The 20022-nt window shown below is 47.2% G+C and overlaps 1 protein-coding gene across 10 annotated transcripts; it reads left to right on the top strand.

Moving 5' to 3' along the window:
• Positions 1-1038: 1038 nt before the first annotated feature.
• On the top strand, positions 1039-18489 carry LOC119465845 (uncharacterized). Of its 10 annotated transcripts, none has more exons than XM_049657644.1 (3): positions 1042-2017; positions 10235-10528; positions 18053-18489. In XM_049657644.1, exons 1-3 carry the CDS (start codon positions 1818-1820, stop codon positions 18486-18488), a joined length of 930 nt encoding a protein of 309 aa, XP_049513601.1. In that variant the 5' UTR covers positions 1042-1817; the 3' UTR covers position 18489. The 10 variants fall into 10 exon arrangements, with proteins under 10 accessions (XP_049513602.1, XP_049513601.1, XP_049513599.1 ...); XM_049657642.1 differs by lacking the exon at positions 1042-2017 and adding an exon at positions 7679-8036 and having other exon boundaries at positions 9143-10698; positions 18223-18489; XM_049657643.1 differs by lacking the exon at positions 1042-2017 and adding an exon at positions 7679-8036 and having other exon boundaries at positions 9143-10886; positions 18411-18489.
• Positions 18490-20022: the final 1533 nt, after the last annotated feature.

Genomic DNA, 20022 nt, shown 5'->3' with positions numbered 1-20022 from the left:
GGTACATCAACTGAATGGAAATAAACATTGGGACTGGTTTCATATTCGTTAAACAACAACCTTTTCGTCCATCGGCTCACTCATAAGGTGTCACGGCCAGATAGCATCAGAAACAGTCTTGTCTTGTATCGTCAAAAGCCTCTGCGTTAACTCAGCAGCCTAAGTAGGTTGTATCATTTTACGTCAATGCCCCATACGTATACGTACAATAACCGGATAGAGGTGAATATATGCATTGGTTTCATATCAACAAAACCTAGGATTTTATTGGCTCAGCACTACCTTGAAACAAGCAAGAGACATTACGAGCAGTCTTTTAATGTGTTACCAAGGAACCCTTCGTGGTCTTTACATAGTTTGGTTTGAGTCAAAGCTTCACACATCTCGGAAGTCGATGACTTCCGAGGGTGCTCTTCGCTCGAAGAAGAGCAATTGCTTCACACATAGGGCATTGAGGGAATTGGCTTCTTGCTAATATAAAAAAATGTATGTACAATGTGGATCTCTTATGTTCATTTAATCATATAGGGGGCATTCCACATATTTTATGTGAGAACATACAAGTTTTTTCATGGGACACACTTATGTTAATCTGCTTGATATGAGGACCACTAGGGACATGCTCTATACGACATATGATAACACATGCGAGGTTTTCCTATGGAATCGCCATATATTCATATGGGAATATTTAAACTAGGGTATAGTGTTGTTTTTCTACATGGTTGACCAGACGACTTGTCCTATGTCAGGGCTTGGCAAGACAAGTCTCTTATTCAATAGTTGGCTCCAGCCTGAGAAATTGCTTTTTCGAACACAAATTAAGGATTATACTCTGTCATCCGTCGTTTTGCTACTTTTACGACGTGTTCTTTAATCGAATTTCTAATGCTGACAATAATTCCTTGTCTTGTATTCTTACACATTCAGGAATAATGCAGCCTTCGGAGCAGAGCTGGCGCTCCCTCAAGGCGTGTTTCCTGTGCTGCAACATCGCCTAGAAGCATTGCATTGTCATGGACGCAAGAAAAAAAATTATTGATTTCCGTTTATCGGCCTCTACTAACGTCATCTCACGAAGCCAAGGTTTTACAGGAGGTCACGTCTAGAATCGTATCTTCTTTGGCATAATAACCTTGCCGCTGTGATTTGAAAACTTCGACAACCTTCGCTTCACATGACGCCTTAGTTACTACAAACACGTCTCGTATTTTCATGCATAGAAGAAATATTTTTGTAAAGCTTTGAACATGGACGAAGCAGTCCGTAAGGACGTTGACGCCCATGACGCTGATGTTAAGGAGTTTTTCAGGAAAGGGCTCGAACAGCTCCGACACGACGACGAACCGAAGAACCCTGCCGGGGTGACCAGTGAGAGCGCGCATCAAGGCGTCGAGCTTACGTACACCGAGAAGCTTTCAGACGAGGACGCTTTCGTGCTTCGTCGCATGTTGAGCACGGACCTACCCGATAGGAAGATTTGTATATCGGAAATATCACTGAGCGCGTTCCGGATCGCATTTGATGACTTCCGAGGGTGCTCTTCGCTCGAAGAACTGCAATTGATTGCCATTGTATGCCAGGGAGAAGATTTCAGTATAAAGTTTTCCGAACTTTTCAGTGGCCTGCGTTCTTTGGACTTGCGATGCGGGACCATACGTACTGCATTCGCGAAATACATTGCAAGCTATCCGCGAGAGAACAAGACACTTAGAGAATTCAGTCTTTGGTAATCCTGCGGTGGCGACGAAGGTGCTGCAGCGATCGTCGAAGCGCTGTCGGTGAACGACACCCTCAAGCGGTTTACTTTGGCGCAAATGAGTTTATCTTCGGAAATCTTGATACGCTTCGCCAAGATGCTGGCATCCAACTCAACGCTGCAGATGGTGGACCTTTTCGATGTGTGTCCCGTGGAAAAGGACCAAGTGTCGCGTTTGTTGGAGCAGGAACTGTACGCGAGCGTCTTCAAGAGGCTTCGCATCGTGTGGCCCGAGCAACTTCTTCCGCAACTCACGAGGCTTCTCGGTGAACAAGCGTGCTGTCCCGAACTATGCGTCAGCGTCACTTCCTCGGTTGACGAGGTCGTTCTTCGGGAATTCTTCGATGCCGTGGCCGAGGACACGACGCTTCGCGTGCTCCACTTTTACCCGAGCGAGAGAGCCTTCGACGAACTCGTGGGCGGCATCGCGTCCGTAGTCAAGCGTACGACGACGCTTCGGGAAATCTGCAACCTCATGGGCGTGGAAGTCGGTAAAGAGCGCCAGCTTGTCAGCATCCTCGATGCTTTGAAAGAAAACCGCTCGCTTACGAGGTTCACAATGTACGCCGAATTGCTGACGGCCGAAATAGCGACGTCCCTATCAGAGCTGCTGGCTGTGAACAGCACGTTAAATGACCTGGCCATCTGCGAGTACTCGGGAATCTTGGCCGAACACGTAGAAACAATCCTGCAGGGTTTGAGGAAGAACTACACCTTGACAAGTCTCATGGTTTCCTGGGACCCCGATGACTCTGAGGGAATCCGCGAGATGGAAGCGCTTTTGAAGAGGAACGTTCGTCTTCAAAAGAAGGTGGCGTAGTTCGTGATTTGTGGCGGTGGGGACCTCAGCGGTGAGGAAGCGGATGCTTTGAAGAAACTGCGCTCAAGCACTGGCCTTACAGAGAAGGTGCGGAAGCTTACCGGCAAGACCACCGAGGCAGCATTAGAAGAAATACAGCTCGCTAATCTGCTTGAATACGACTTCTTGGAGAAGATGGCATATTTGAATGCATCTTCGATATTTTAGCCTATCTGCTACATCTGGCTGTTACGTCTTTACAAAATAGGGGACCGTTGTGAGGAACGTGTGTATTTCCATTGGCCGAGTGTGCCTCATGTGGAAAGTATAGTTGTCCACCTGAATGTTATGAATAAATGCTGTTAATAAAGGTGCATGCTTGCAGTGCGCTGTTTCAAAGAAGTAGAGTTTACTTAATCAGGCATCCTTCATGGGCTGGATGCGTCTGCACTGTTGTGTTGGCTGGTGCACTTTTACGAAATGGGGGACAGTTTGAATCAACTACAGTGTGTAGTTCTGTTGATCGAGTGCCCATGTGGGAAGTAGGTCGGAATAAGAATGCCTTGGCTGTGTATATTACATATTGAAGGTTGTATTTCTTTGTGAGGATACTAGTCGACTGAACTTTATTTTCCAGAGTAGTTTCTGACGTGCGAAGGGATGAATAAGTGTTGTGAAAAAAAAAAAAAGGTGAATACTTGCACTGAGCTGTTTTAAAACAGTATTGTTGGGTTCACGTCATTAATCAGACTTTTTTCACGGCATGCAATCGTGCGCGCTCTTGTCCTTTTTTATAATAATATCTCTGATGTTTCCAGTAGGTGTCCCAAGTGGTTAGGTCATGTATTTGTGTGGTTTTCGATAATAAAGAAGCGACAAAACCATAAACTCTTTATATATTTTCAGAAATATTCTCTCGTTTCGGTATAAAAGGCCCTACAGTTAAGACTTTTTCTAACCTGCGTGTCAGTTGATATTGCAGATCACGAAATCCTCCCCCTGAACTTCTAGATCCCCATGATGATTTTTCAGCGATAGCTGTTGTGGGCTCTTGAATGCCTAAACAAAAACATTTTTTTAATACAGTATGACTGTAGTTTTGGCTAGGCGATGAAACAAAACGAAGTCCAGGGGCGTAGCCAGGGGGGGGGGGGTTCAACCCCCCCCCCCCACAAATTTTTACGCCCCCCCCCCCCCCCACTTACCCACCCTTTGTTTCGTCGCTTCGCGCTCACGTAATTCAGGAAACCGGTGTGCTACTATCACAATTTCATTCCTGGGCGTTTCCGTTTGGGTTGGTAATTTACAGCGAATCAAGTCTGCATATGGAAAAAGCCGTCACGGTGTTTGTCAAGGCTTTGACACTCTGTGAAGTTTTGGGCGAGAATGTGGCGGCCGCATTCTGAAGCAACAAATGCGCAACAAATGAAGCAACAAATGCGGCAGCCGCATTTTAGATGATGGCGAAACACTTGAGGCCCGTTTACTTAGATTTAGGTGCACGTTAAAGACCCCAGGTGGTCGAAATCTCCGGTATACATTTCCGCCGCTTCCCTTCAGGTGCCGGTTAGGCACCTGAAGGAATTTCTAGAAAAGAAGTAGGTAGAAGTATAAAAACCATTTCTTCTTCCACTTCCATGGCAGACAATAGTTAGGCAGATTCCTCGTTGGCGCTCCATAATTCTCCTCGCACGTGTACGGTATGTTGCAGAAGTCGCGGGGTGCTTTTCTCGTCGCGACTATAGATTGGGAGCGTAGGTCTCACGTAGGACGCGCAGGCTTTGGCGAGCCCCAACAAAAGGGCCAGCCCGGGTTTTAGCTGTGGTGTTCCCGTTGCCCCTTTGGTGTCCTGGAGGCGCCGACAATACGAAATGATGAAATGTTATTGCAACTTGTAAATAAAAGCTATTAAAGAAATATTATCACGCCTAGGCACCAACCTGTGACTCAGCGCTACCGCGTCCGTGTGCGGAGAATTACAGAACGCCAACGAGGAATTTACCGAAGCTCGCAGATGACACGCGAAGTTGCGTAAGATGATCACTTTTGATGACGGTATGTGTGTCAATGAATGAACATACCGCTCGAAATAACGCGACAATGAGCGCCACCACGCCGACAAACGTACGCAGACTAGATGGATCTGGACGAAAACGGCAGCGGCGGCCGCGGCGGTAGCAAAACAAATATGAACAACTTGGACAGGCGCGGAAAAAGTTTTCCGGCCGCTTTGGCCTTTCCGCCCGCTTGCCGCTTCCCAAGTGTGAACGTAGGCTAAAGTCTGCGCGAGAAACGTCTCTTGTTTGCGATTGCGCCCCTACGGAAGGCTGATAATTACTGTTGTGTTGTTGAATCCCAAACCAGCAATTACGGAAGGCTGGTAGTTGCTGTTTTGTTGTGGAATCCCAAACCAGCAATGTACACACGAAGGGGTTGATGACAGCAGTGAAATTCCACCGACTCGCAACAGAATGCACGAAACAGACAGCCGACAAGCATGATCGAATTACTGCTGTGCGCAGTACAGCGTAAGTAAACTCTTGTTGCAGGCGCTGACAGTTCTCGTCGGAGTTCACGCGTCCTGAGAAATTGATTATGTGCACTATGCACTGAACAATACCGGAGTTCATTCCTGCATCACTAGTACACCAATCAGTCGAGATTCTGTGAGGTACAAGGCCGCTTCCTGTTTGCACCGGCGTAAGTGAAGCAGAAATGAGTTGCACGCACTACTTAAAATGCGTACACGTGCCATATATATGCTGTGCGGTGAAATATTCTGTACAATTCTGAATCTGTTGACGTAAAGGCAAATGACGGCTGCATGCTCGCACACAGCGGCCCATGCACTTGCCGCACGAAATGCAACCCTCTCGTATGAGGGAGCAAGGCGACGAAAGCTTCGAAAAAAAAAAAAAGTCTTACGCGTTTTTGCGCGTATTTAAATTTTCTAGCGCAAAGACGCAGCGAACAAGCTATTGCTATGGGAGTAGGTATATAGCCTGGTCACACGTGCATTTTCACGCGTATAGCCGTCCTTGACTTGTGAAACGCACTTCGCCCCGACGAGGACGACGCCATCTACGCTTAACGGAAATTAACTATTAATGATGTCTGCACCGATCGCACGGGTCGTCTCAATGATGTGTTTTCGAAGACGGGTCCATTCAGTGGCGCGATGAGAGACCGTTGCTCCAAACGCCCACTGTACCTGTCGTACTTACTGTATTTACTGAGCTTACTTTACTTTTTACTTCATTTCTTCAAAAGCACACGCACACGCGAAAGGGGGGGGGGGGGGGGGGGGGGGGGGGCGGTCCCATGTCTTTGATATACATGTATAGGGTCTGCTTAAAACTACAGCTATTTATTATCGATCACGTGACCTAGAGGAAAGCGGAAGTTTGCCCCCCCCCCCCCTCGAAAAAAATTTCTGGCTACGCCCCTGATACGTACGGACCATGCAATACCTAAAATGGAGCACTTTTTTACACATCAGGCGTAAATACACGAAAATGTCCAAGCCCATGTGTCGATATGCATTGCTAGTAAGACGTACGCGAAGAGTACATTTGCACTCGCAGTTAGCTATACGGTGTCGTTATCGCGACATGTAGTGACAGAAGAAAGAGGCCAGCTTGGTTAAGCGTATAGCTTCTTTCTTACGGTGACTATGCCCGTTATTCATGAGCGCAAGAATACCTGCCTTTGTAGAGTTATTGATTATTCAAGTCCGGAGTGCTGAGTTTGCATTGTCATGCGGTTGTTGGATTGCGCCACTGATTACTACGTGCTGGAATCATTGTTTTCAGTGGTCTTGTTGTGCGGAAGCAACGTTCTCTCCGATGTTTATCTAGCACAATGCGCCTCACATTGCCCACAGCTGGTAAATAATAAGTTGTCGGAACTCTGCCTACCTTCATAAACACTTCGTGAGCAGTTATATTTGTCTCCAAAACGCGCATGCTGTCATCAAGCGCCAAGTCGTTCGCCTGAGTGATTTATTTCGTCTGTAGGAAGCCGAATGTCCATTCCGTTGACTCTTGTTTCCTCTTAGAATCACACGAAGGTGTTCATTTATTAAACGGGTACTGGCATGTTGCTTTCGTCTTTTCCTTTTTGTTGCATTACAGCTGTGAAGGTCCTGAACCTGGAAACACCAGGAAAAATGCCGGCAAGCCTCGGAGAGTCCTAAATATTCTACTATGATAGCTGTGGACGAGCCAGTTTCCCAGGAGACGCATGTTTCATGACGTCACCTCGCAAGGGGTGGTCACGTGCAAGCAGCACATCGCGACGTTTTGGCACACACTTCTGCTCGCTCTTAATTAGTACCACTCCGCATGACACTCAAGATGCTCGGTTTTCAATAATGTCATAACGTCCATGACATGAACATAGCCTCTACATACCGTTGCATAGTTTCTTGCGTTAAGGGTCAACACGTTTAGTCTCAACAAGTTTCCAAATAATTTAAAACTTGAGCATCAAAGATGCCTCGCGTCTAGAAATTACCAGTGTTCTCTGGAAGCGGGTAATTATTTTATCTGTTATCAGCGCTACAGTTTGTTAGCGTATTCATACACGGTTAAGGCCCATTTTTTTTTTTATTCGCCCCCATGAAGACCATCCGACGTCTTGAAAACGACGTTATTTGACATAGCGACTAGGTCAGAAATTAATGCCTGCCAGCTATGACATTTAATTCAGCTATATGTATTCTTTAGTTTACTACACGTTAGTGCACCCTTGGGCCGCATCTTCTAGCATGTAAGCAACATAAGCGCACTTTTCAATGAACACGTTCCTTCGACTAACTGCCGCTCGAAGTTATCAAAACGTTACAACACGCGACCGCTTTGCCACGCACTCTCACGTTTGCAGTTGAAACATAGAATAAATAACTGCTCATACTGAGTGTAGCTTACGTGTACAGATACTTTCGCGACACAGAAAATAATTTACAACGTTAGCTATAGCAGCGCTATATTATGTGCAGCGGTGCGCTGAAGAGACACGCCAAACAGGGCGTTGAGTCGAACGCCATCGCCACTAAACGTTCGTTGTCTACTCAAGCTCCCCGGCGGGCGGGATACGCGGGCGGGTGACGGCGCGGTGCGGCCACTTCCCACATCGAGTTGCACTGTAGTTGCAACTTGCACGCCGGCTTGTAACATTGTTATCGGCCGTCTTCCGTATTGACAGTAACGAACAATTCGTTTTTTGTTGGAATTATCTTATCTCTTCACGTGTGCCCGGTGGAGCCCCACACTATTCTCCGTTTTCCTGACAACGAGTTGAGCACACTCGCAGGCGTCGACTGCGAAGGAAAACGTGCCGAAGCCGTTCCAGCGAACACACCATTCCCGCTTCGTCTGGATAGCGCGGGCAGTTTGGATACCTACGTATGTAACAGCGGTAGTTGTGGTTGCTACCGCATGCACTCATTTCACCGCGGGATTTTTCACTGACGTTAATGTACGTTGGGTTTTTCGTAGTGTCGTCTGCTTCTAACTACATTATTCACAGTTCCAGCACTCTGGTTTCGGGTCGGCACCCGCCAACAATAATAATCCTCATGGTGCCATCGTTGTAATTCAGCTCCCCACTTATGTCGTTTCGCAGCACAACATTTTACGGGTTAGCGCGTCTACCGATTTGGCTGCGTGTGCCGTGAATTGCGCGCTTAGTCATAATGGTGATGATACACATAGTAGAGCACTACAGCCGCATCAGAAGTGTAGTTTCGCTCGGGTCAAGTGTGGCGCTGCAGTAGATTCTGAACAGGGAGCCTTTATACCATGCGGAATACACCCACAGTACGGTGGTTGACAACACGCTGGAAACGTGTAGCTGTGCTCCCTAGGTTCAAATGAAGTCGCCTACTGTGAGTGCGAAATTTAAATTAATTTACAGTTCTAAAATTTAAATTAAATGATAAATTAATTACAGTCAGTTCTGCGGTAACAGCACGTATGCGAGTCAGAGGCATGTATATACGTCGCTAGGATTTGGTATTGTCCTGTCTGTGCGTGTGTGTGTGCGTTGTGCGTGTATGTGTTCGAAAACGTCTTGAAAGTGTCGCCGCCCACACAATTAAATGATATATTCGGCAAAGCGTTTCTTTGCTACGATAACATAGGAATGAATGCTATGAAGCAGCGGGCGGGCAAGTCGGTTCAGGTCAGGCCGAGCCGAGGTCCTACGTCACTTTTGGTGAGTTTAATGACAAATTTTCCAGTAACGGTGTGGAAAACGTGGATTCTTGCATGTTTTATCTGATGCACCTGCTGGCAATACGCGCAAGAAATTATGCATTTAACTACATTATCGCTATAATTACTTTTTTATGCAATACAAAAGGTCGTTGCAGTTGGCCTTTGAAATGCTGTGGCTGGCGATGAAGGTTCACGTGCAGTTTTATAGAGTGCGTCATACGTAGTAACATGAACGTTTCGAATGCCACGACGTTATCCATTCACCTGGTGTATTGTCCGTTTTACCACGCGTTACAATGGGTTTGATTTATGGAACTACTAATATTGATAACCCCTTACTTGGCTTCTTTTTTTTTGTGCTTCCAGGAGTCATCGAGCTTCCGGCGTTGTAGTGACGCTCCCTTAAGACGCGTATCTTCTCCTACAAAGTCAATTGGAAAGACGCCATCGTTGCTGGCGCAAACAAACATCAAATTACCACTCATCGGTTTCTGATAACGGCATCTCGCGAAGCCGACTTTTGCTGAAAATCATATTCATGGCTACTTCAGTCTGAAAATTTTGAAGTTATCACCGCTGCGATTTGAAAAATTCGACGACCTTCGCTTCTCTTGCCGCCTTAATTAGCACGATCAAGACACAATTGGCGCTCCGAAGTTATAAAGAAACACTGTATTTTCACGCTGTTAAAATGGCCGACGAAGTCATCAATGAGGGCCACATCTTGGACTCTGATGTTAACGAATTTTTGCGGAAAGGGCTCCAAAGGCTGCGACCCGACGACGAAGCGACGAACTCTGCAAGCGAGACCGATGAAAGCATGCAACAAGGTGCTGACCTTGAATACAACGACAAGCTTTCAGATAAGGATGCTGCCTTACTCCGGCGTTTGTTGAGCTCAGGAACTCCCGTGAAGAAGCTGTGGATATTCGAATGCTCGCACGGCGCGTTCAAGGTTGCCTTCGACGGACTCGAGGAATGCCCTTCGCTGCAAGAAGTCCTACTTTTTCATCTTGACTGCGAAGGCAAAGACTTAGGCATACATCTTTCTGGAGCATTTAGAAGCCTGCGCTCGTTAGACTTGCGCTGCATCAACACAGGGAGTGGATTCGCGAAGGACATCGCAAGCTATATCCAAGAGAACAAGTCGCTGAGAGAACTCAGCCTCTGGAACTCGTGTGGCGGCGACGAAGGTGCCGCGGCTCTCATCGATGTGTTAACGGCGAACGAAACCATCAAGAGGTTCACCTTAGCAGCGATGGAGTTATCTTCGGACACCTTGATCGGCTTCACCAAGATGCTGGCATCCAACTCGACGTTGGAGTTGGTGGACCTTTTCGATGTGTGTCCTGTAAAAAAGGACCAAGTGTCACGTTTGTTGGAGAAGGAACAGTACGCGAGCGCCTTCAAAAGGCTTCGCTTCCTGTGGCCCGAGGAACTTCTTCCCCAACTCACGAGGCTTCTTCGTGAACAAGCGTGCAATCCAGAGCTGTCCGTCAGCGTCACTTCCTCGGTAGACGAGGCCATTCTTCGGGAATTCTTTGATGCTGTGGCCGAGGACACGACGCTTCGAATGCTCCAGTTTTACCCGAGGGAGGACGTATTCGATGCACTCGCGGACGGCATCGCTTCCGTAGTGAAGCGTACGAAGACACTCCAGGAAATTTGCAACGCCATGTGCGTGCAACAAGGTAAAGAGCGCCAGCTTGTCAGCGTCCTCGATGCCTTGAAAGAGAACCACTCCGTTACGAGGTTCACAATGTACGTCGAATTGCTGACTCCTGAAATAGCGACGTCCCTGTCGGAGCTACTGTCTGTGAACAACACATTGAATTACGTGGCCATATGCTACTACTGGGGAATCTTGCCCGGCGAGGTAGAAACCATCCTAAAAGGTTTGAGGAATAACTATACCTTGACAGGTCTCATCGTTTCCTGGGATCCTGATGACTCCGACGGAATCACCGAGATGGAAGGGCTCTTGAAGAGGAACGTTCGTCTCCAAAAGAAGGCGGCGGAGTTCGTGATTTCTGGTGGTGTGGACGTCAGCGATGAGGAAGGCGCGGATGCTTTGAGGAAACTGCGCTCAAGCGCTGGCCTTGTAGAGAAGGTACGGGAGCTTACCGGCAAGACCACAGAGGAAGCGTTAAAAGAAATTCAGTTAGCTTTAGCTCGCCTATCTGCTTGAATGCGGCTCCTTTGAGGAGAGGGCATATTTGATTGCATCTGCGATATCTTCGCCTATCTGCCACATCTGGCTGTTACGCATTCACGAAATTCACGGACAATTGTGATGAACTACGTGTGTAGTTTCGTTGACCGTGTGGGCCTCTGGAACTCGTGTGGCGGCGACGAAGGTGCCTCATGTAGACAGTATAGGTGTCCACGTGAGTGTTACCTGTGAATTGATGAACAAATGTTGTTAATAAAGGTGAATGCTTGCAGTGCGCTGTTTCAAAGAAGTAGAGTTCACTTAATCAGGCATCCTTGCATGGGCTGGATGCGTCAGCACTGTTGTGTTCGCTGGTGAACTTTTTCGGAATGGGGGATAGTTGTGATGAACTACGTCTGTAATTCTGTTGATCTAATGAACACGTGGGAAGTAGGTGTGAATAAGAATGCCTTGCTATGTATGTTACAGATTGAAGGTCATATTTCTTCGGCCGGATCTAGTCGACTGAACTTTATTTTACAGAGTAGTTTCTGACGTGCGAAGGGATGAATAAGCGTAGTGAAAAAAAAAAAAAAAACGTGAGTTCTTGCAGTGCGCTGTTTAAAGCCAGTATTGTGGGGTTCACTTCATTAATCGGACTTTTTTTATGACATGTAATCGTGGGTGCTTTTGTTTCCAGTATCTGTCGGAAGTTGGTAGGTCCTGTATTTGTGTGGTGTTACATAATAGAGAAGCGGCAGAACCATGAACTCCTTATATATTTTCAGAGATCATCTCTCGCCTCGGTATAAAAGGTACCACAAGGCTTTTTATAACCAGTAAGCTGATATAGCAGCTCACAAAATCCTCCCCCTAAGCTACCACATCCCCGTGATGATTTTTAGTGATAGCCTTTGTGGGCGCTTCGCTACATAGAAAAAAAAGTTGTTTTTTTTTTCGATACATATGACAAATTTTGCCTAGACGCGATTGCGAAACAATACGCAAGAACGATGCAGTACCTAAAATGGTACTCTATCGCACAACTGGCGTAAATAGACGGAAATGTCCATGCCCATGTCTCGATCTATATGCATTGTTTGAAAGACGAACGCGAAGAGTACATTCGCACTAAAGTTATCCCTAGTGGGTGTCGTAACAACGACAGGGAAAACAAAAAAAAAAAATAAAAAAAAACGTATTGGTTAAGCATCTAATTTCTTGCAGGGACTACCAGTTATTCACCAGCAGTAACTCTACAATGGCACGTATTCGCCTGTGTAGAGTTGTTATTGCTGATTCAAGTCCAGAGTGCTAAGCTAATTACTTTGCCATGCGGTCGTTGGATTGCGCCACTTAATGGAAGCATTGTTTTCGGATGTCTTGTCGTGCAGAAACAACGTTCTCTCCGATGTTTCTCTACTTTGCCCAAAACTGACAAATGCTGGAACTGAGCCGCCTTCGTAAACACTTCGCGAGCACCGTGACATTTGTCTCCAAAACACGCATGCCATCATTAAGCGCCTAGTCGTTTGCGTGAGTGAATAATTTCGTCTGTAGGAAGCCGAATGCGTCCATTCCGTTGACTGTTATTTCCTCTTATAACTACACAAAAGTGATCATTTATTAAATGAGTCCTGGCATGTTATTTTCGACTTTCCTTTTTTTTTCGTTGCATTATGTGAAGGTCGTGAACCTCTAAACAACAGGGAAAATGCTGGCAAGCCTCGGAGCGTCCTAAGTAACGTACTGTGATAGCTCTATACGAACCAGTTTCCAATAAGGCACATGCGTTGTTACGTCACGACACAAGAGACAGGTCACGTGGAAGCAGGACATAGCGACGTTTTGTCACACACTTTGGCTAGCTCTCAAAAAGTACCACTCCGCGTGACACTCAAGATGCTCGGTTTTCAAGAAATGTCATGAATTCCATGACGTAAACATAGCCTCTACATACCGTAGCATAGTTTCCTGCGTTAATAGGTAGCCTGAACAAGTTTCCAAATAGTTCTAAACACCAGCATCACAGATTAGTCCCGTCAAGAAATTCGCGTCTAGAAATGGGATGCGGGTAATTGTTTTATCTGGTACGATCGTTACCGTTTGTTAGTGTATTCATGCACGGTTAAGGCCCATTTTTTTTATTTATTCGCCCCCATGAAGATCATCCGACGTCTTGAAAATAACGTGATTTGACGCAGCGACTAGGTCAGAAATGCCTGCCAGCTTTGACTTTTTATTCAGTTAAATGTATGCAACGAACGACTTTCTTTATTTTACTACACGTGAGTGCACCGTTGGACAGCATCTAGTAGCATGTAGGCAACATAAGCTCACTTGTCAATGAACACGTTCCTTCGACAAACTGCAGCTGGAAGTTAACAAAACGTTCACTCAAGGGAGTCGCAATATGAGGTTTATCTCTTTAGCAACGTACTATCGCGCCCAGTATGAGCTACAACGCGCGACCGCTTTGCCACGCACTCTCCCGTTTGCAGTTCAAACATACAATAAATAACTGTTCAAACTGAGCGCGATGACGTGAACAGTTCCTTTCGCATAGCTTATAATTTACAACGGAAGCTATGCCAGCGCTACACTACGTGAAGCGGTGCGCTGAGGAAACACGCCAAACAGGGCGTTGAGTCGAACGCCATCGCCACTGAACGTTCGTTGTCTACTCAAGCTCCACGGCGGACGGGTGACAGCACGGCGCGGCGCGGCCACCACCCACATCGAGTTGCACGCCGGCTTGTAACATTGTTATCGGCCGTCTTCCGTAGTGACAGTAACGAACAATCCGTATTTTGTTGGAATTATCTCTTCACGTGTGCCCGGTCGAGCCCCACACTATTCTGCGTTTTCCTGACAACGAGCTGAGCACACTCGCAGCCGTCGACTGCGAAGAAAAACGTGACGAAGTCGTTCCAGCGAACGTCATTCCCGCTTCGTGTGGACAGCGCGCCCAGTGTGGATATCTACGTATGTAACAGCGGTAGTAGTGGTTGCTACCGCATGCAGTCAGTTCACCGCGGCCTTTTTCACTGACGTCAATGTACGTTGCATTTTTCGTAGTGTCGTCTGCTTCTAACTTCAGTATTCCCAGTTCCAGCACTTCGAGTAAGCACCCGCCAACAATGGTAATTCTAATGGTGCCATCGCGAAAATTCAGCTCCCCACTTATGTCGTTTCGTAGTACAACATTTTGTGTGTTAGCGCGTCTAGCGATTCGGATGCTTGACGATTACGCCTCTGTGCTGTAAATTGCGCGCTTAGTCATAGTGGCGATCAAACGCATAGTAGAGCACTATAGCCGCATGAAAAGCGTAGTTTCGTTCGGACGCTTCATTTATCCCTCAAGTGTGGCGCTGCAGTAGATTCTAAACAGGGAGCCTTTATACCATGCTGAATACACCCACAGCACGCTGGTGAACCATACAAGGTCGATTCACATAGGTCGCGAAGCTTCGGGCGAAAAGCGGTTCAGAACCAATTGTCACCGACATCAGCAAGGGTGGTTATGGGAGCAGCGATTGAAGCGCGACTATGTTTGGGGGGAATAAACACTGGTAAAGAAAAAAAGCGTTTTTAAATTAAAGCGAGACGCAGTTAGATTCATTCAACGAAAATAAAATTCCTAATTCATTTTATACATGCATGGCGAGAAAAGATACTGTATTTTACTAGATCATTATCAATATATACCTTTTTTCAGGGCCCACCGTGAGAGCGCCCATCGATAGCGGTGGGCGTTGACGCCGCTATCACTTGCAATGCCATGCAACTCTTGGAGTGCGTGGAAAGGCGCGCTCGTAAAGTTCACCTGTTACAATACGCCCCCCTCACATGTGTTGTGTTGCATGTCGACGTTTGCCTGAATTAGGTGACGCGGGTAGTTTTATTGTTTCTTAACCTGTGCAGTCAAAAGTAATAGTAGCGACCGTCAGATACTTGTTTACTTAGTTGTTTTCGCGCATCAGCGCTGGCCGACGGGCTTGGCGTCCGACGAAAGGACGAGCACTCAACGCAATCTACGCCCAAAGTGTTCGTCGGCCTCCTAAAAAAGTATGTTCTGTGCAGCGATGCGATTTCGACACCCGTACGGCTGATCTTTTCCGGCATCGCTTTTCGCGCTGAAAACTCGGAACGCCCATGAAGTCGAATGGCGGGGCATTTGAATATACAGCTCTAATGGCAGGCCTCCGAAAACAAATTTCGCGCCTATGAGAACAAAATGTCGTCACTTCTGTTTTTGACGGATATGACGTCAAATTATTTTTTCTTCCGCCGGAAGTGTTCCCTCCTCACACAGATGGCGCTAAGCCCCATGAACCGCCGGTAAGCAACCATGTTTTGAACGTATGGGCTTCTATGGAAGCTTCGCTACCAGGTATATCTACCTTGAACCATACGCTGGAAACGTGTAGCTGTGCTCCCTATGTTCAAATGAAGTCGTCTACTGTGACTGCTAAATTTAAATTACATCGCAAAAGCTTGTAGGTGTGTTCTGTGGTAACATCACGTACGCGAGTCAGAGGCGTATATATGCGTAGCGAGCATGGAGGAAGGAAACAAAACAGGAGAGGCCCTGACGTCACTTTTTTGAAGCCGGAAGTGCAGCCATGTTGGTGTGCCACCTCTCTTTGCGCCTCCAATCAGGGGTTCTGCATCTCGCCGGAGCAGATGGGCGCGAACTTTCAACTTGCATTGTTACGAGCCGCCGGAAGTGTGTGCTGCTGACGCGCGTCAAAACAAAGCCTACAAAACTTCTGTAGCAGTTTTAGTGAAGCAGACGCGCTCCTGTGTTTTTCCGTGTCACGTTGAAGAAGACAACGAAGACCCGCGCCGTGATTGCTTGAGTGTAACTATTGCTGGCCGACACAGACCCAAAACACAACTTTCAAGCTTACACATCAAACCCCAAAGTCAGCTTTTCTCGCGAACAAAAGGTGCTGCGGGAAAGACACCGGCGGAAAAAATCTTATCCCACTTTTCAGAGACCGAGAGCAGCAGCGAAGCTTAAGAAGCGTGGTTGTCATGGCAGCGTTGACATTTGGGGTACCCGTCCCAGTGCTCCTTTGCGAAAAACAGCACGTGACTTCCGCCACACCTTCTCCAATACGCTCGTGCTGGCCAGGGCCTCTCCTGGGGTTTGCTTCCTCCATGGTAGCGAGGATTTCGTATCCTCCTATTGTGCGTGCGTGTGGGCGTTGTGTGTTGTCTTCGAAAACGTCTTGAAAGCGTCGCCGTACATATAAATAAATTATATGTACGGCAAAGCGTTTGTTTGCTTTGATAGCATAGAAATAAATGCTATGCAGCAGCGGGCAAGCATGTCTGTCAGGCCGAGCCGAGATCCTACGTCACTTTTGGCGAGTTTAATGGCAAATTTTCCAGTAACGGTGTGGAAAACGTGGATTCTTACGTGTTGTGCCTGATGCACCCGCTAGCAATGCGCGCAATAAATTATGCACTGAGCTACATTATCGCTATTATTAGTTTTTTATGCAATACAAAAGGTCGTTGCAGTTGGTCTTTGAAATACTGCGGCTGGCGATGAAGGTTCATGTGCAGTTTTAGTGTGCGCCATACGTTGTAAATTTAACGTTTCGAATGCCACGACGTTATCCTTTCACCTGGTCTTTTGTCCGTTTTTCCAAGCGATACAATGGGTTTGATTTATGGAGCTACTAATGTTGATAACCCATTACTTGGCTTCTGTTTTTTTGTGCTGCCAGGAGTCATCGAGCTGCCGGTGTAGCAGTGACTATTCCTCAAGACGCGTACGTTCTCCTGCAAAGTGAATTGGAAAGGCTTCATCTCTGCTGGCGCAAGGAAACATCAAATTACCACTCATCGGTTCCGGATAACGGCATCTCGCGAAGCCGACTTTTGCTGAAAATCATATTCATGGCTACTTCAGTCTGAAAATTTTGAAGTTATCACCGCTGCGATTTGAAAAGTTCGACGACCTTCGCTTCTATTGCTGCCTTAATTAGCACGATCACGACACAATTGGCGCTCCGAAGGTGTAAAGAAACACTTTGTTTTCAGATTGTTGAAATGGCCGACGAAGTCATTAATGAGGGCCATACCCAGGACACTGACGTGAAGGAGTTTTTCCGGAAAGGGCTCCAAACGCTGCGACCCGACGACGAAGCGAACCCTGCCGGCGTGACCGATGAGAGCATGCAACAAGGTGCTGACCTTGAATACACCGAGAAGCTTTCAGAGACGGATGCTGCCTTACTCCGGCGCTTGTTGAGCTCAGGAACTGCAGTGAGGAAACTTTGTATTTTCGAAATGTCGCATGGCGCCTTGAAGGTTGCTTTCGACGGACTCGAGGAATGCCCTTCACTTCAAGAAGTCCAACTTCTTCAGCTTGACTGCGAAGGCAAAGACTTAGGCATACATCTTTCTGGAGCATTAAGAAACCTGCGCTCGTTAGACTTGCGCTGCGACAACACAGGGAGTGGATTCGCGAAGGAGATCGCAAGCTATATCCAAGAGAACAAGTCGCTGAGAGAACTCAGCCTCTGGAACTCGTGTGGCGGCGACGAAGGTGCCGCGGCTCTCATCGAAGTGTTAACGGCGAACGAAACCATCAAGAGGTTCACCTTAGCAGCGATGGAGTTATCTTCGGACACCTTGATCGGCTTCGCCAAGATGCTGGCATTCAACTCGACGTTGGAGCTGGTGGACCTTTTCGATGTGTGTCCTGCGAAAAAGGACCAAGTGTCGCGTTTGTTGGAGAAGGAACAGTACGCGAGCGCCTTCAAAAAGCTTCGCATCCTGTGGCCCGAGGAACTTCTTCCGCAACTCACGAGGCTTCTTCGTGAACAAGCGTGCAATCCAGAGCTGTCCGTCAGCGTCACTTCCTCAGTAGACGAGGCCATTCTTCGGGAATTCTTTGATGCTGTGGCCGAGGACACGACGCTTCGCATGCTTCACTTTTATCCGAGTGAGGAAGTATTCGATGCACTCGCGCACGGCATCGCTTCCGTAGTGAAGCGTACGAAGACACTCCAGGAAATCTGCAACCTCATGCGCGTACAACAAGGTAAAGAGCGCCAACTTGTCAGCGTCCTCAATGCCTTGAAAGAGAACCGCTCCGTTACTAGGTTCACAATGTACGCCGAATTGCTGACGGCCGAAATAGCGACGTCCCTATCGGAGCTACTCGCCGTGAACAACACATTGAATGACGTGGCCATCTGCGAGTACTGGGGAATCTTGCCCGAAGAGGTAGAAACCATCCTAAAAGGTTTGAGGAATAACTACACCTTGACAGGTCTCATGGTTTCCTGGGACCCTGATGACTCCGATGGAATCACCGAGATGGAAGAGCTCTTGGAGAGGAACGTTCGTCTCCAAAAGAAGGCGGCGGAGTTCGTGGTTTCTGGTTGTGGGGACGTCAGCGATGAGGAAGGCGCGGATGCTTTGAGGAAACTGCGCTCAAGCGCTGGCCTTGTAGAGAAGGTGCGGAAGCTTACCGGCAAGACCACAGAGGCAGCGTTAAAAGAAATTCAGTTAGCTTTAGCTCGCTTGTCTGTATGAATGCTGCTCCTTTGAGAAGATGGCATATTTGAATGCATCTGCGATATCTTCGCCTATCTGCTACATCTGGCTGTTACGTCTTTGCAAAATGGGGGAAAGTTGTGAGGAACGTGTGTATTTCCATTGGCCGAGTGGGCCTCATGTGGAAAGTATAGTTGTCCACCTGAATGTTATGAATAAGTGTTCTTAATAAAGGTGAATGCTTGCAGTGCGATGGTTTAGAGAAGCAGAGTTCACTTAATCGGGCATCCTTCATGGGCTGGATGCGTCTGCACTGTTGTGTTGGCTGGTGAACCTTTAGGGAATGGGGGAGAGTTGTGATGAACTACGTCTGTAGTTCTGTTGATCTAATGAACATGTCGGAAGTAGGTGTGAAGAAGAATGCCTTACTCTATATGTTACACATTGCAGGTCATAATTCTTTGGCCGGGTCAAGTCGTCTGAACTTTATTTTGCGGAGTAGTTTCTAACGTGCGAACGGATTCAAGGGATAGAGAAGAAGTAAGAAGTGAGAAGGGGCCAGCGGTGGAAGTGATTGGAATGCCAAGAGGGGTGGGTCTGCATTGTCACACAAGCAGTGGAACCATGAGTTTGGTAATAGGCTCGTGGAAGGTTCGTGGAAGTGAGCGCATGCTTGTCTTCGGCCCTCATGAAGATGTAGGCTCATATTAGAGGGAATAGGGGCACAGCGGATATTGCCGGGAAGGGGTCGTTGAGCGGTGTACAGAGGAAAGTCAATGGGTCTCATGCCAGCCCGCTGCAGTAGCCAATGGCCCTGCGCAGAGCTGGATAGGCGGCCAAGTTGTCGATCCCTGTGGAGACGCAAGTGCTCTGCAAGGGGATGAAATAGGCCTGTTGCGTATTGTTTGGCTGTGGATGCGTGTGGCGGAAGATGTAGCGCAGCTTTATAGAGGCTGTAGCCTGTTTCATGGAGCCCCCTGGCAGTCAGTCAGGGGCGCGGTGCTGCAGCCCCCTTAATGTTTACACGGCCCTGCTTGGAATGCACTTGATTATTAATGTATTTATACCTTTCCAATTTTATATTCTAACAAAAACATGTCATTCATCACAGTTAAGGCTCATTTTTCAATTTAGTAGGCCCCAAGAAGATGTGACTTTTCGAAAACAACCTGAATTGACGTAATTATTTATTTATTTATTTGTGTAACACACTAATTACGTGTAACACACGTAATTAGTGTGTTAGGTTTAAACTGTGGTCAACTTTTACTCTGTATTTAGTTAACTAAGTCTAACGAATGACTCATGACCAGTTTCCTTAGTTCACTACACGTGAGTGCACTCTTGGACCACACCTTAGCATGTAAGCAACATAAGCACACAAGTTGATTGAATCCGTTCGGCAGTACAGCTTCAAACATTAAGATCGGTTGCAACAGTACAAGTTATCACTCCTCACACGTCGTAGTATGGGGTTTATTTAGGCGAAAGCCTTATATGTCTCATCGTTCAGTCCACCATCAACGTTCTTGAGCGAAAACCGTGCCGTCGACGCGAAATCGTACTCGACGCC

The sequence above is a fragment of the Dermacentor silvarum genome, chromosome 10, assembly GCF_013339745.2.
Source record: "Dermacentor silvarum isolate Dsil-2018 chromosome 10, BIME_Dsil_1.4, whole genome shotgun sequence".
Lineage (NCBI taxonomy): Eukaryota > Metazoa > Arthropoda > Arachnida > Ixodida > Ixodidae > Dermacentor > Dermacentor silvarum.
This window is presented reverse-complemented; position numbering and strand designations above follow the sequence as displayed.

Excerpts from the sequence above, each read along its gene's own strand:
- LOC119465845 (XM_049657642.1), top strand. The coding sequence starts at position 9,468 with ATGGCCGACGAAGTCATCAATGAGGGCCACATCTTGGACTCTGATGTT. Across the intron at positions 10,699-18,222 it reads GAATAACTATACCTTGACAG|GTCTCATGGTTTCCTGGGAC; the intron begins GTCTCATCGTTT and ends ACACCTTGACAG.